This window comes from Hemiscyllium ocellatum, chromosome 37 (assembly GCF_020745735.1).
Source record: "Hemiscyllium ocellatum isolate sHemOce1 chromosome 37, sHemOce1.pat.X.cur, whole genome shotgun sequence".
Lineage (NCBI taxonomy): Eukaryota > Metazoa > Chordata > Chondrichthyes > Orectolobiformes > Hemiscylliidae > Hemiscyllium > Hemiscyllium ocellatum.
Genome location: NC_083437.1, coordinates 6,396,128 through 6,412,118, shown reverse-complemented (window position 1 = coordinate 6,412,118; position 15,991 = coordinate 6,396,128). Strand labels below are relative to the sequence as shown.

Here is a 15,991-nt window from a genome sequence, read left to right as displayed (position 1 = left end):
TTGTTTTCTTTGCACTTTTTCTCTGCTCATTATTTTAAATATCTCTTCCCTTATGCCCCATGAATTTCTTCTCCTGTTGTTTTTGGGATGCTTTTGTGTCTTGTACAAGTACAAAATACAAATTCTCTGCCATTTCCTTGTTTCTGATCATTTCCCACTTTCAATTGCTGAAGGGACCAGTACTTTTTATTAATGCTTCCCTCTTCATATAATTGTTGTTTGTTCTTTTATGTCTAACTTGTTTGCGCTCATTCTAATTTTCCCCTTGTAAACATTTTGCAGTTACTTTTTTGCTGGTTTTCAAATGTTTGCAAATTTCTGCTCTTCCACTAGCCTCGAATGCCGTTTCTTTCAATTTCATACTATCTTTTAATTTCCTGAGTTGTGCATCATTCTTGCCATCTGTCTTTCTTGTCATCTGTCTTTCTCAAATAGAGTTTTGAGAGAGAGCAAATATCTGCCTAAATATCTGTCTCAGTTTCTCTATATCCTTACAATCTTTTTATCTAAGTTTTGAATATCAGCTTCAGATCCAAAACATTGACCCTCAAAGTAGCTATCAAATTCAACAATGTTATGATCATGTTTTCAAGATGATGTTTATTGTGCGGTCATTAATTTGTTCTATTTCCTTTCTTATCACCAGGGCTAAAATAGCCCGTTCCCTGGTTGGTGCCAGAACATATTGTCGCGATGCGCTCTAAATTGGAATCACAGCTACTTTTGCCAATGTGATTGATCTAATCCATATGAAGATTCAAAGTATCCATTTTTATTATGGGATTTTTTTTCACAAGAATTAAAGTGCCACATAACTTTGTAATAGTTTATAGTTAATGATAAAAGACTTTAAGAATATTTTAAGAACATCACAATGGTAAGGGAGTAGCATTGGGAGAAATATGTGATATACATGATGCCACAATGGTGCAGCAGAGTTGCTCAGTGGTTAGCACTGCAGCCTCAGCACCAGGGACCCGGGTTCAATTCCAGCCTCTGGGCTGCGTGGAGTTTGTGTCTTTTCCTGGTTTCCTCTGAGTGCTCCCATAGTCCAAAGTTGTGCAGGTTAGGTGGATTGGCCATGCTAAATGGTTCCGTAGTGTCCAGGGATCTGTGGGTTAGCCATGTGAAATGCAAGGTTACAGGGATAGGATGGGGGGAGGTTGGCCTCAGTGGGATGTTGTTTGGAGGTCAACGTGGACTCAATGGGCCGAATGGCCTGCTTCCAGACTTTTAGGAATTCTGTGATATTTATTTATTTTAATGGTAATCTATCAGCGGCAATGCCAAATTGTAGACTCTGGCTGATGTTCTTGGAGCATGGGTTCAAATCTTATTACGGGTCTAAATTAGAGTGGTGCTGGAAAAGCATAGCAGGTCAGGCAGCATCTGAGGAGCAGGAAAATCGACCTTCATCAGAATGAAATTTATTGTAACAAATTAAAAGTTAGTTCACTGACCATTCCTGTTTGTTGTTTGAGGGTGGAGAGTGGGTGTGGGAGCAATGGAAGAGTCATGTTCATTAATCTTCCTTGGGGGAAGAAGATCTATTGGGTCCAGGTCAGATAGCCAGTGTGTATCTCCAGACTCTCAGCAATGTCATCGGTTCTTAGCTGCTCTCTGAAATAGCTCAGCATGTCATTCAGTTCAAGGGCAATTGGAGAAATGCAACAAATGCTGGCCTTCCCTGACACACTCTTAACCCACTCCAGAATGAAGAAGAACAAAAATACCAAGTTTTGTTTTATATCCATTCTCACTCTGAATAAGAGAGGCAAACCCCCAGTGATACAAGTTAAACGGAGGAACTTACTGAATTAATGTAAAGCATTGGTAAATAACGGAAAATAATCTGAGGATAAATACCACTCCAACAGCTTATGGATTCTGCCCTAGAACAATAGAAGCAAATAGGTAATTAAATTAGGGAGACATTTGTTACAGAAGCAATATTCCAAAGGAGTAGCTTTGGAATATCAAATTGCTCCATTATTTGAGAGAGAAGCAGACCAGTAAAGTGCAGATCTGAGTTTGAGGCCAGTTGTTGGAAATTACTGCGTCTAACATTGGTAACTAGACTGAGTAGATTGACAAAAATGAACAGAACAGCTAGTATCAGCTTGGGAAGGATGGGTAATGTTTATTGAATTTACATAAATTTCATGGAGGTCATTATCCTAGTGATATGACAATGTTTATGCGTGTTGCTTTTGTTGACGGTTGGAAGGTGCATTACGATCAGGTTCCAGACTGAAGATTATCGGTAACAACGAAAACTCAGTCTTCTGGGTAAGTGCAGCATCGGGTTGGTAACTGGTTGGGAGGTAGTTGATGGTAGAGATCGATCGTATGGCATCTGATTGACTGGATGGAACATGTGGTGTTTGCCTTGGATTCATATTGCAAACTTTACAAAGATTAAGTCAATGTCTTGGATAAAAGATCAGAAGGTTGTGGATTCAAGTTAATAGCTGCTCCAATCCCAGAGGACTGGAGAATTGCTAATGTTGTCCCCTTGTTTAAGAAAGGTAGCAGGGATAATCCAGGTAATTATAGACTGGTGAGCCTGACGTCAATGGTAGGGAAGCTGCTGGAGAAGATACTGAGGGATAGTATCTATTTAAATTTGGAAGAAAATGGGCTTATCAGTGATAGGCAACACAGGTTTGTGCAGGGAAGGTCATGTCTTACCAACTTAATAGAATTATTTTGAGGAAGTGACCAAAGTTGATTGAGGGAAGGACTATAGATACCATATACATGGACCTCAGTAAGGCATTTGATAAGATGCCCCATGGTAAGCTGATGGAAAAAGTGAAGTCACACGGGGTCCAGGATGTACTAGCTAGATGGATAGAGAACTGACTGGGCAGCCCGAGATGACAGAGAATAGTAATGGATGGAAGTTTCTCAAAATGGAGAACTGTGACCAGTGGTGTTCCACATGGATCCGTGCTGGGACCACTGTTTGTGTTATATGTGAATGATCTGGAGGAAGGTATAGGTGGTCTGATTAGCAAGTTTGCAGATGACACTAAGATTGGTGTAGTAACAGATAGCAAAGGGGACTGTGAGAGAATGCAGCAGAATATAGATAGATTGGAGAGTTGTGTGAAGAAATGGCAGATGGAGTTCAATCTGGGCAAATGTGTGGTGTTTTGGAAGATCCATTTCAAGAGTGAACTATATGGTAAATGGAAAAGTCCTGGGGAAAATTGATGTACAGAGAGATCTAGGTGTTCAGGTGCATTGTATCCTGAAGGTAGTAACACAGATTGATAGAGTGGTCAAGAAAGCATACAGCATTCTTTCATAGAACATAGAACAATACAGTGCAGAACAGGCCCTTCGGCCCTCAATGTTCTGCCGACCTGTGAACTAATCTAAGCTCACCCCCCACATTATCCCATCATCATTCATGTGCTAATCCAAGGATTGTTTAAATCTCCCTAATGTGGCTGAGTTAACTACGTTGGCAGGCAGGGCTTTATCGGATAGGCTATTGAGTACAAGAGTTGGCTGGTTATGTTACAGATGTATAGGACTTTGGTTTGGCCACATTTGGAATACTGCGTACAGTTCTGGTCACCACATTACCAAAAGGATGTGGATGCTTTGGAGAGGGTGCAGAGGAGATTAAGCAGGATGTTGTCTGGTATGGAGGGTGCTAGCTATGAAGAGAGGTTGAGGAAATTAGGATTATTTTCATGAAAAAGACAGAGGTTGAGGGAGGACCTGATTGAGGCCTACAAAACTGTGAGAGGTATTAACAGGGTGGATAGCAAGAAGCTTTTTTCCAAAGTGGAGGACTCGATTACTAGGGGTCATGAGTTCAAAGTGGGGGAGGAAAAGTTTAAGGGAGATATGCTTGGAAAGATCTTTACGCAGTGGGTGGTAGGTGCCTGGAAAGTGTTGCCAGTGGAGATGGTAGAGTCGGGCACGATAGCGTCATTCAAGATGCACTTAGATGCATACATGAGTGGGCAGGGACCAAAAGGCTACAGACCCTGAGGGAATAGGTGACAAGTTTAGATAGAGGATCTGGATCAGCGCAGGCTTGGAGGGCTCAAGGGTCTGTTCCTGTGCTGTAATTTTCTTTGTTCCTGTTATTCCTCCACATGAAGTATAAAGTTCTGTAGCTAGGAGGTTACACCTGAAAAGGATAGGCAAACTCAAAATGGAAGTCAGTATACCAAAATGAGAGGAAAGAAAGAGAAACTGGATTATTTTTTAAATGGGGACAGACTTGATTGTCGTGTTCGTGTCTACAAACTGCTAAAGGCAAGGATGTAATTAGAAAGAGTTTTATAGTAAACTAATGGAATCTTGATCTTAACCTTGTATTTCAGCCCCCTCAAGAATAAGTGCCAGTTTTATGAAGCATTGCTCAGGCCTCACTGCATCTCAGTACAGACCAATTGACTTCAGGAGATTCACCTGGAATTCTAGGGACTAAAAGGGTTAAATTATGAGGATCGATTTGCCCCACATTCCCTTGCATTTAAAACGTCATTGTTGGCCTAACTGAGCGTTGGAGTCAAAGAGAGATCAGAGCTGAAAATATGTTGCTGGAAAAGCAGGTCAGGCAGCATCCAAGGAGTAGAAGAGTCGACGTTTCGGGCATGAGCCCTTCTTCAGGAGAGATCAGAGACAACTTGCTAGAAATGTTCCCGATTTTCTGAATTGCTCTGAATGAACAAAGAACAATACAGCACAGGAAGAGACTTTTTGACTCTCTCAGCTGCACCAAAACATTTCGCCCTAAAGCTGTCGTCACTTACAGGATTTGTATCTCTACTCCTTTCCTATTCATGTATTTATCCAGGTGTTCCTTGAATGCTGCTATTGTGTCTGCTTCCACCACCACCTCCACTCACCCCAATTTGTGTGAAAAATTTGCCTTATCCATCTCTCTTAAACACACCCCCTCCTCCAAATGCACTGGTATAAATGTATCATGTGACATTTGTCTGGATTAAACTCAAGCAGCCATTTTGTGGAACCTCAGACGATTGACATTTTTACCACAGAATTGGATATTCAGCACAACAGGTTGACCTTGGTCTTTGCCCTGTAGATTGTGGAACTTCATGTGCAACTCCAAGTAGTTTGTCATAGTCATGCAGGTCTACAGCACTTTAAAAAAAAAAGACCCTATTGGCCCATCATATCAACGCCTGCCAAAAACAGCCACCTAACTATAGTTTTTCAGCACTCTTCCATACTCTATATGCCTTAGCATTGCCAGTATATCTAAGTATTTCTAAAGTGTTGTGAAGGGTTTTGAATCTATTATCCTCACAGGGAGTGAGATTCAGATTCCCAGCCCCAACTGAGTGAAAAAGTTTTTCCACACATCTCCTCTAAACCTCTGCAGCTTTCCCTTAAATCTGTCCTCCTGGCCATTGATCCCTCCACCAATGGGAGTCTCCTCCTGCCTCTCCTATCTATGCCCTTCATGACTTGTATAAAGTTATCATGTCCCCTTTCCTCTGCACAAAGAAAAGCAACCCTGTCTGTCCAATCCCTCTCCTTAACTGAAACTCTCCAGTCCAGGCAATATCCTGGGAAATCTCCTCTGTACCCTCTCTAGTGCAATCACACCCCTCCTGCAATGTGTTGCAGAATTGCATACAACACTCCAGCTGTGGCCTACTCGACATTATTACACAACTGCAGCAGCACCTCCCTGCTGTTAAACTCTGTGCCTCAACTCATAAAGGCAAGTATTCCATATGCCATCCCTAACCATTTTAACCATTTTGTCCTGATACCTTAAGGGACTGATAGACATGCACACCAAGGTCCCTCTGATTCTCTGTCCTTCTGAGTGTCCAACTGTTCATCATGTATTTCCTCGCCTTGTTTGTCCTGTTCAAGTGCATACCTTGCATTTCTTCAAGTTGAATTTAGTTTGGCATTGGTAATCTTAAATGTTACGGTGGTGTCTGCCAATTCACCCTTTCAGGCTGAGAGTTCCAGATGCACATCATCCTCTAGATGAAAAAAACCCTCCTTTCTAAACCTGCTACTTCAAAGCCAAAATCTCTGCCCCCTGGTTACAGATCCTTTAACAACTGTAGTGGTGGTCTCTGTTGTATGGTCAGTGAAATAGCAAGAGATAACACACCCTTTTGAGGATATACACACCATATTAGAGGAATGATGTGGAGGTGCCTATGTTGAACTGGAATCAACAAAGTCAGAAGTCGCAGGACACCAGGTTATAGTCCAACAGGTTTATTTGAAATCACAAGCTTTCACAGGTAAAGTGACTTCATTTCCCTTCACCTGAAGAAGCAGCACTTCAAAAGTTTGTAAATTCAAAGAAACCTGTTGGACTATTACCTGGTGTCCTGTGACTTCTGAAAATGTGTTGCTGGAAAAGCGCAGCAGGTCAGGCAGCATCCAAAGAGCAGGAGATTCGACATTCGGGCATAAGCCCTTCTTCAGGAATGAGGAAAGTGTGTCCAGCAGGCTAAGATAAAAGGTAGGGAGGAGGGACTTGGGGGAGGGGTGTTGGAAATGCGATAGGTGGAAGGAGGTCAAGGTGAGGGTGATAGGCCGGAGAGGGGGTGGGGGCGGAGAGGTCAGGAAGAAGATTGCAGGTTAGGAGGGCGGTGCTGAGTTCAAAGGATTTGACTGAGACAAGGTGGGGGGAGGGGAAATGAGGAAACTTGAGAAATCTGAGTTCATCCCTTGTGATTGGAGCATTCCTTGGCGGAAGATGAGGCGCTCTTCCTTCAGCTGTTGTGTTGCTATGATCTGGCGATGGAGGAGTCCAAGGACCTGCATGTCCTTGGTGGAGTGGGAGGGGAAGTTGAAGTGTTGAGCCACGGGGTGGTTGGGTTGGTTGGTCTGGGTGTCCCAGAGGTGTTCTCTAAACGTTCCGCAAGTAGGCGGCCTGTCTCCCCAATATAGAGGAGGCCACATCGGGTGTAGCGAATGCAGTAAATGATGTGTGTGGAGGTGCAGGGGAATTTGTGGCGGATCTCGAAGATCCCTTGGGGCCTTGGAGGGAAGTGAGGGGTGAGGTGTGGGCGCAAGTTTTGCATTTCTTGCAGTTGCAGGGGAAGGTGCCGGGAGTGGAGGTTGGGTTAGTGGGGGTGTGTGGACCTAACGAGGGAGTCCCGAATGGACTGGTCTTTTCGGAACGCTGATAGGTGAGGGGAAGGAAATATATCTCTGGTGGTGGGGTCCGCTTGGAGATGGCGGAAATGATGACGGATGATACGCTGTATATGGAGGTTGGTGGGGTGGTAGGTGAGGACCAGTGGGGTTCTGTCCTGGTGGCGATTGGAGGGGTGGGGCTCAAGGGCGGAGGAGCGGAAAGTGGAGGAGATGCGGTGGAGGGCATCGTCGATCACGTCTGGGGGGAAATTGCGGTCTTTGAAGAAGGAGACCATCTGGGTTGTACGGTATTGGAACTGGTCCTCCTGAGAGCAGATGCGGCGGAGATGAAAGAATTGGGAATATGGGATGATGTTTTTACAGGGGGCAGGGTGGGAGGAGGTGTAGTCTAGGTAGCTGTGGGAATCAGTCGGTTTATAGTAAATGTCCGTGTTGATTCGGTCACCCGAGATAGAAATGGAAAGGTCTAGGAAGGGGAGGGAGGAGTCTGAGACGGTCCAGGTAAATTTGAGGTCGGGGTGGAAGGTGTTTAGTAAAGTGGATGAACTGTTCATCCTCCTTGTGGGAGCACGAGGCAGTGCCAATACAGTCATCCAGCAACACATTTTCAGCTCTGATCTCCAGCATCTGCAGTCCTCACTTTGTCCTGTGACTTCTGGCCATATTAAGGAACAGGGTAGGAATATTTGTTTACAAATAAGGCAAAAAATGATATTCTGTTCCCATACCACAGCTCAAAAAGAGAACATGGCAGTCCTTTGGGGTGTAGGGTTACCCACAATGCTATAGGGAAGAAGGTTCAGGATTTTGACTTCATGTAAATGAAGGAATGGTGATATATTTCCAAGTCAGATGGTGAGTTGCTTGGAGAGGGTGATAACTTTCTTACAAGGCCCATGGGGATTAACTATTGAATCTCCTTGTGAAGGTCATTGAATATGGAGGGCTATATGAAACAGATTCCGGGATGGCTCTGCAGAACTGTCTGTATTGGGATGGTAAATATCCCATATATGTCACAAGAAGGGGCTCTATTTTGATGTTCAACAATAAACGAGTTTCCTTTCCAGTCAGGTTTCCTAAGATATTCCAGAGAGGAACTTGCAGGAGGTGGTGTTCCCATGTATCTGCTGACTGTGGATGGTAGAGGTCGTGAGTTTTGAAGAAACTTTGAGGAGTCTTGGTGAGTTGTTATGGTTCATTTTGTGGATGGTAGATGCTGCTACCACAGTGCATTAGGAGAGGAGGGAATGAATGTTTTAAGGTGCTGGTAAAGTGGACTGTCTGTTGTGAATACTACTAAGCTGTGACTGATACCTGCAGCTCCAACAAGTGGGGGGAAGTCCATCATAGACCTGCTGTGAGCTTTGTAGATTGGGACAAGCTTATTGAAGACAAGAGATGAGTTTCTCAGCCTCTTCCCTGCTCTTGTTATGACAGTATTTTAAGTAGCCGGTCTGGTTTGATCTCTGGTCAATGATAAGTTCAAAATAAGAGACATTAAGATTCCACAATGAATGTTCTGTTCTAATTCGGACTTGATTTTGAACCTAGGAGCCAAGGGTGGTGTTTTGAGATGGTGTTTTGTTTCCCCATTCTCATGTACTTCTGTACACTTGACAATACAATTTAATTCTAATTCTTTGCACCTTTTGTTTTCCAGTGATGGAATAAGGCTGCAATTTGTTGTATAATGTTGGGGTTCGATGTTTGCATTCGTTGAGTTTACCTGGAATAATCAGTTTGTTATCCTAATACCTGTTCTTTATGTCTCAATAGACTGCAGCTGAATCTGGGGAAGTAGTGCTGAATCTTACAGAGAAAAGTATGTACAGCATTGCAAAGCAAGTAGCGTGTGGATTGGTAAGTTTATGCTGGAAATACTGCTTTAACTTGGGTGCACCAAAGATGATGGTCAGATCTATGATGCATATTTAGCCTTTATTTTCATTATTGAAGCTGCAGTGAATCACTATTAAAGATATATATAGTGACAATCAAGCAGTTTTGGGTAAGTTTCCTTTTGATCATCTCACTACAACAGAACTTTCCAAAAGTTGCACAAATAGACTCCCATTAATTCTGGAAAACTATAGCCTTACTCAAGTAAAACATTTTCACACAAATTGACATTGGGACAAGTTAACGAATTGTAACTTCGGAGGAAGCTTTATTTTGGCTACTGGAAATCTGAAATAAAAGCACAAAAGGTTGGTAATATTCAGTAAAGAAAGAACAAGAGATAACGTTTCAGGTCAAACATATGACTCTGAAATATTATTGGAGGTGATAGATTTCTCACCAAACATAGATTCGTGCCAATACTTAACCCAAGTGATGCAACTAACTGATTTGCCAAGATGTACCACCCTGCATTGAAATAATTTATATTCGCTTCTTTGTGCTGTTCTGTTTCCCTTTTCATAAGGAGAATTTGAGAATTTTGGGCAGTTCTTAATATGGGCTGAATGGCTTCCTTCTACACAGGGATGATTTATGATTCTGAGTACCACAGCAAAGCCGTGAACACCTTAGAAAGACTGCTGAGGTGGTTTCCCCAGAGGTGGGAGAGAATTTGGGAAAGTTTTTCTTTCTTAAATTAGGGAAGGTTAGATGTTGGATGGAATAGAGGTTTTCATGTTCCTGAGGCATGGGGTGGGGTGGAAATAATTGCTTCCCAGCAATTGTCAGCTGTGGTTAAGTACTTAACACACTCTGTTTGAATCTAGAATCATGAAATTCCTACAGTGTGGAAACAGGCCATTTCCCCCACACTGACCCTCTGAAGAGCATCCCACCCAAAATCACTCCCCTATCCTGTCCATGTAACATTGCATTTCCAATGGTTAATCCACCTAACCTACACATCCTTGGACACTGTACACAATTTAGCATGGCCAATCCACCTAACCTGCACATCTTTGAACTGTAGGAGGAAGCCAGACCACCTGGAGGAAACCCACACAGACACAAGGAGAATGTGTAAACTCCACACGGACAGTTGCCAGAGGTTAGAATTGAACCCAGGTACCTGGTTCTGTTAGGCAGCAGTGCTAATCACTGAGCCAAGTTTAAAGACAAGACCGATGTTTCTGTGCAGTACTGAGGCATTGCTGCACTACCGGAGATGGTGTGCTTTGGACGAGGTGTTAAACTGAAATCATCTGCTCCCGTTAGTTGAATGTAGAAGATCCTCTGGATTCAAAGGAGAAGGGAACTTGCTTCCCAGCGTTCAGATTAATATTTACCCTTCAATCCACATCATAGCAAACAGATTATCTGGTCATTATTACATGGTTACTTATGTGAGTTTGCTGTGTATAAATTGGCTGCTGCCTCTCCTTATATAGCAGTTTCCTTACTATTACAGTATAACAGTACACGTAATGGTAAGGTCCTAGGGAGGGTTGCTGAACATAGACCTTGGAGTGCAGGTTCATAATTCCTTGAAAATGGAGTTGCAGGTAGATAGGATAGTGAAGAAGATGTTTGGTATGCTTTCCTTTATTGGTCAGAGTATTGAGTACAGCAGTTGGGAGGTCATGTTGCTGCTGTACAGGACATTGGTTAGGCTACTGTTGGAATATTGCGTACAATGCTAGTCTCCTTCCTATCGGAAAGATGTTGTGAAACTTGAAAGGGTTCAGAAAAGATTTCCAAGGATGTTTCCAGGGTTGCAGGATTTGACATATAGGGTGAGGCTGAGTAGGCTAGGGATGTTTTCCCTGGAGCGTCGGAGACCGAGGGGTGACCTTATAGAAGTTTAGAAAATCATGAGGGACATACACAGGATAAATAGGCAAAGTCTTTTCCCTGGGTCGGGGAGTCCAGAACTAGAGGACATAGGTTTAGGGTGAGAGGGGAAAGATATAAAAGAGACCTAAGAGGCAACTTTTCACGCAGAGGGTGGTACGTGTATGGAATGAGCTGCCAGAGGATGTGGTGGAGGCTGGTACAATTGCAACATTTAAAAGGCATTTGGATGGGTATATGAATAGGAAGGGTTTGGAGGGATATGGGCTGGGTGCTGGCAGATAGGACTAGATAGGTTGGGATACCTGGTCAGCATGGACGGGTTGGACCGAAGGGTCTGTTTCTGTGCTGTACATTTCTATGATTCTATAACAGTAATTGCAACCTAAAAAGTTGGTTGTAAAGGTCTTTGAGATGCCTAGTGGGTGCACAAAGAACACTAAAATAAATCATTTTTCTTTTCCTGGGTGAGGCATAATAATAATAGATTCTGAATCTATTTGAGAAGATTAAGCAGCGGGCTGAGATATGTCTTCACTGGGAGCTACCTGAAGAAATGCTGAAGCTGATTCTATAGAGCACATGGAAAAGGTATTGGACACCCCTTGTAGTGTGTTATAGATGAATTTAGAGTGTAGGTTTGCTCGCTGAGCTGTAGGATTGATATCCAGACGTTTCATTACCTGGCTAGGTAACATCATCAGTGGTGACCTCCAAGTGAAGTGAAGCTGTTGTCTCCTGCTTTCTATTTATATGTTTGTCCTGGATGGGGTTCCTGGGGTTTTGTGGTGATGTCATTTCCTGTTTGCTTTCTGAGGGGTTGATAGATGGTATATAGATCGGTGTGTTTGTTTATGGCGTTGTGGTTAGAGTGCCAGGCTGCCAAACACAGCCAGAAACCCTAACCACCTTACTATATATCAAAGAAGTTTCAGAAATGACAGCCAGACTACGAAGACCCCTCGGAATCCTAGTAGTACACAAACCCACCAACACACTCAAACAAAAACGAACAAACTTAAGACCCAGTGCAATCCATGGACAAAACCAACGTCATCTACAAAGTTCCATGCAAGAATTGCCACAAACACTACGTAGGACAAACAGGAAGAAAGTTAGCCACCAGGATACACCAACACCAGTTAACCACAAAAAGACACGACCCCCTCTCCCTCGTAGCCCTACACACTGAGGGAAAAAAAAACACCATTTCGACTGGGACAACACATCTATCCTAGGACAGGCTAAGCAAAGACATGCCAGAGAATTCCTAGAGGTCTGGCACTCCAACCACAACGCCATAAACAAACACATAGATCTAGATGCCATCTATCAACCCCTCAGAAAACGAACAGGAAATGACATCACCAAAAACCCCAGGAACCCCATCCAGGAGAAAGATAGAAATAGAAAGCAGGAGACAACAGCTTCGCTTCACTTGGAGGTCACCACTGATGATGTTACCTAGCCAGGTAATGAAACGTCTGGATATCAAACCTACAGCTCAGCGAGCAAACCTACACTCTAAACCTCAACCTGAGCTACAAACCTTCACAAACCTTGCAAAGACCAATTCAAACACCCTGCAAGGAGATAGGCTAGACCCTGACTTTTATCTTTTTATTTAAAGGCAAGTGTAAAGTGCTGTCTTCCAGATATTGATTGGTCACACTGTTTGGCTTGAACCAAAACCCACTGTATGTTAACTGCAGGGTAAGGATATAACTGCAGGGTAAGGATATAACTGCAGGGTAAGAATACAGACGAAAGAATTGATATAACTTCATTGGAAAACTTAAACAGAATAATGGATTATTTAACCACTAAACAGCAACTGTTCCAATATAGTAACATCCCATAAATACAGCCTTGGTAAAGATAAAGTCAGTAAAACAGATTGTCTCACAAGTGATTCTGGCAGCAGAAAGAGAACCCAAGCTTTTAGCTGGAACAGATGTAGCAGCTTCCACAATAAGCTTCCAAAGCCCCAACAACTGCTGAAAACAAAACTAAAAGCCTGGTTCTGTGGGAGCCTGACTCCACCCAGTCATGCTTCTATTGTTCCAATATTTTGCTTAAAAAAAACCCCAAAATTCCAAGTTTATTTTATTAGCCTGGAACATATCACTGTCTCGACCTGTCTTCATAAAAAGAAAACCAGGAGAAAATACACCTAAAAAAGCAATAGTACTGTTACAAGTTGAGAACTTGCAAAGTTGTAGACCAAAAAAAAGCTAACATGGGTTTGAGTGAAGCCTTTTCTCTCCAAGAGACAGTACTCGCATTTTCAGATTCTTGATCAAATTTCTGGAACTCCCTCCCTAACAATGCTGTGGGTGCATCTACACCAGATGGACATCAAGAAGGCAGCTCATCACTGCCATCTTGAGGGCATTATGGAAAGGCAATAAGTCCTAGCCCAGTCAATATCACCCACATGTGAAGGATGAACTTTAACAAAAGGCTGTGTTCTACTATGCTTCTATAATTTTACATACTAGAACGTGAAAAGTCATATTTCACAGTAAAAATATTGGTAGGCAAGTCTAATATAAATGTCTGTCCCAAGCCAGTAGTGCCCATTCACAGGCATCTAGGGGGCGTTAGACTATCATTTGAAGCCTAAACTAGAAGTTCAAGGTTCACAAAACAATATTCTGCTTTTTAGCATATTGGCTGTAAATGATTTAAGAATTATAATTATATTATTATAATGGCGTTGTGTGGCATTAATGGGTTTGATTCCACCTTCAGGTGACTGACTGACTGTATGGAATTTGCACATTCTCCCTGTGTCTGTGTGGGTTTCCTCTGGATGCTCCAGTTTCCTCTCACAGTCCAAAGATGTGCAAGTCAGGTGAATTGGCCATGCTAAATTGCCCATTGAGTTAGGTGCATTAGTCAGGGATAACTGTAGGGGAATGGGTCTGGGTGGGTTGCTCTTCGGAGGGTTGGTGTGCACTTGTTGGGCCGAAGGGCCTGTTTCCACACTGTAGGAAATTTAATCTAATCTATAAAGTGCAGAAAGAGACAATTCAGCCTCCTGGGTCAGCACTGACCCTCTGAAAAGCATTCTACCCAGATCCAACCCCCAAACCCATTCTTGTGACCCACACGGGGTTTTTACCATGGCTGCCTCACCTAAACTGCACATTCTCAACGATTGAGTTGTGCCTCTCATCTCCTATTTTTCTGCTGGGAAGACTTGATGTTCATATTGAATAGTGTGACCTTTTACTGTGACTTAGTGCCACCTAAAGGCTTACAGTGATGACACGTTTGAACAAAGGAGTATTTGTCAATGGGACTGAATATTGATTGAAAAAGGGATTTTAAAAACCTCCTTATTTTACAGATATCGGCAGGGTTTCTGAACATGTAGGCTCAAAGCAGCACTATCTCCACCAATTGAAAAGGTGCTATCCATTTATATATTACCACACAGCCAAAGTCTTCCTATGCTGAGATATAATTAGTCTTAAGAAGAGTTGCTCTTTGTTCTTGCAGCTTAATAAACAAAGTTTCTAGCCTGGATATTCCCATCAGTGAGGTTTAAAAATTGGCAGCCAGGACTTGATCCAAGGATTCTTACCTGCATCAATCATTCCTGCTTTGCCAAGTTCCATCAGCATGTGACTGGGGGGTATGTTTGAAGCCCATGTGATGTTATTGGCACCATGGTGGAAGTGGGCACTTTAGATTTGGGCCTTCCGCTATTTTGGAGGGCACATTTTGTCAGGTGATGTTGATCCCACAAAAAGACATTGGAAACTATGGTTTGGAAATGGGACCCCTATGAAAAAATGAGTTTTATTTTAAAAGAAACATAGATTATCATTGTGTACTCCATACTTTGAGTTAATATGAAATGCTGTAGTTTAGGTTAAATAGACTTTTACAACAGTGAGTGAACATCGGGATTTGATTTGAGAAATTAAATGTTTGCTGGCTTGTCACTTCCAACAAGCTGTTCAGGGAAATGCCAGCATTGTAAAAGTGGAAGCACAATCAAATCCATCAGAGTTGTTTATCCATCGGATAAAGTGCAATTTTTGCATTGCTTAATATTTACAATCCTGTTGTGATTGTGTGGAATGTCCTCATTGTTTTCACTTTTTCCTTTAAGTTGAATACAGATATCTTTCTTAGCTGTTTCAAAGCTTTGCTGAGTTTCTGGCCGTATTCAAAGATTCTAATGAATTTTTGAGAATGTGAGCATGTTTATTTTGACAGATTTGTCTCTTTCAAATAAGATTGGGTTTTTAAGTTACCTTCAAGCAATGTTTGCGTTTTTCCAAAACTTTCAAATGTTACAGGTCTCTCAACTTCTGTTTATAGTGGATACCAGGTGAGTTGTAGGGGTGAAGATGCATGTGAGCAGTGTGCGGTATCAAGACATTGAGGAGAAAGCTGAAGGTGAGAGAGAGGAATAGGTGAAGGAAGGGGCGAAAAATGAGGTGAAGGCTAGGTAACCTCTAGAACGGGATCAAATCTGAGCTCATTAGAGATGGATGCAAAAATTATAGTTATTTTGGGAGACTTTATTATCCCAGTATATATTCAAATAATTAAGATAGAGGGGTGGGACAAGTTGGAACGAGTTCTTGATGTTCTGGAAATCTTTCTATCACTCCTGTGAGAATGTGGGGCCCTGCTAGACTTCTTTCTTGTGAAAGAGGTGGACCGGATAGATTTGGGCAGCTCAGTGGTTAGCACTTCTGCCTCACAGTACCAGGGACCCAGCTTCAGTTCCACCCTTGGGTGACTGTCTGCATTGGTTTCTTGCTGGTGCTCCAGTTCCTTGCACAGTCCAAAGATATGCAGGGTTAAATGGATTGGCCATGCTAAATTACCTGATGGTATTCACGGATGTGCAGATTTGGTGGAGTAGCCCATGGAGATACAGGATTACTGGGATATAGGGTGGGTCGAGGTGGGATACTGTTTGGAGAGTTGGTGTGAACTTGATGGACTGAATGGCCTGCTTCCACACTGTGTAGGGATTCTATGGTTTGAACTGTCAGCTGGGGAGCATTCAAGGAGCATGATTATTGTATCACAACGTTTGCACTGATAATGGAAGAAAGTAAGGTACAATCTAGAGTAA

At 42.7% G+C, this 15,991-nt stretch overlaps 1 protein-coding gene across 1 annotated transcript in view; it reads left to right on the top strand.

The window, feature by feature from the left end:
- si:ch73-206d17.1 (tyrosine-protein kinase STYK1) overlaps window positions 1-15,991 on the top strand; it is a 103,500-nt gene that overhangs the window by 66,657 nt on the left and 20,852 nt on the right. Inside the window, exon 6 of the mRNA XM_060852260.1 lies at window positions 8,911-8,994. Within this exon, the coding sequence (XP_060708243.1) occupies window positions 8,911-8,994 (84 nt within the window). The remainder of the gene's footprint in view (window positions 1-8,910; window positions 8,995-15,991) is intronic.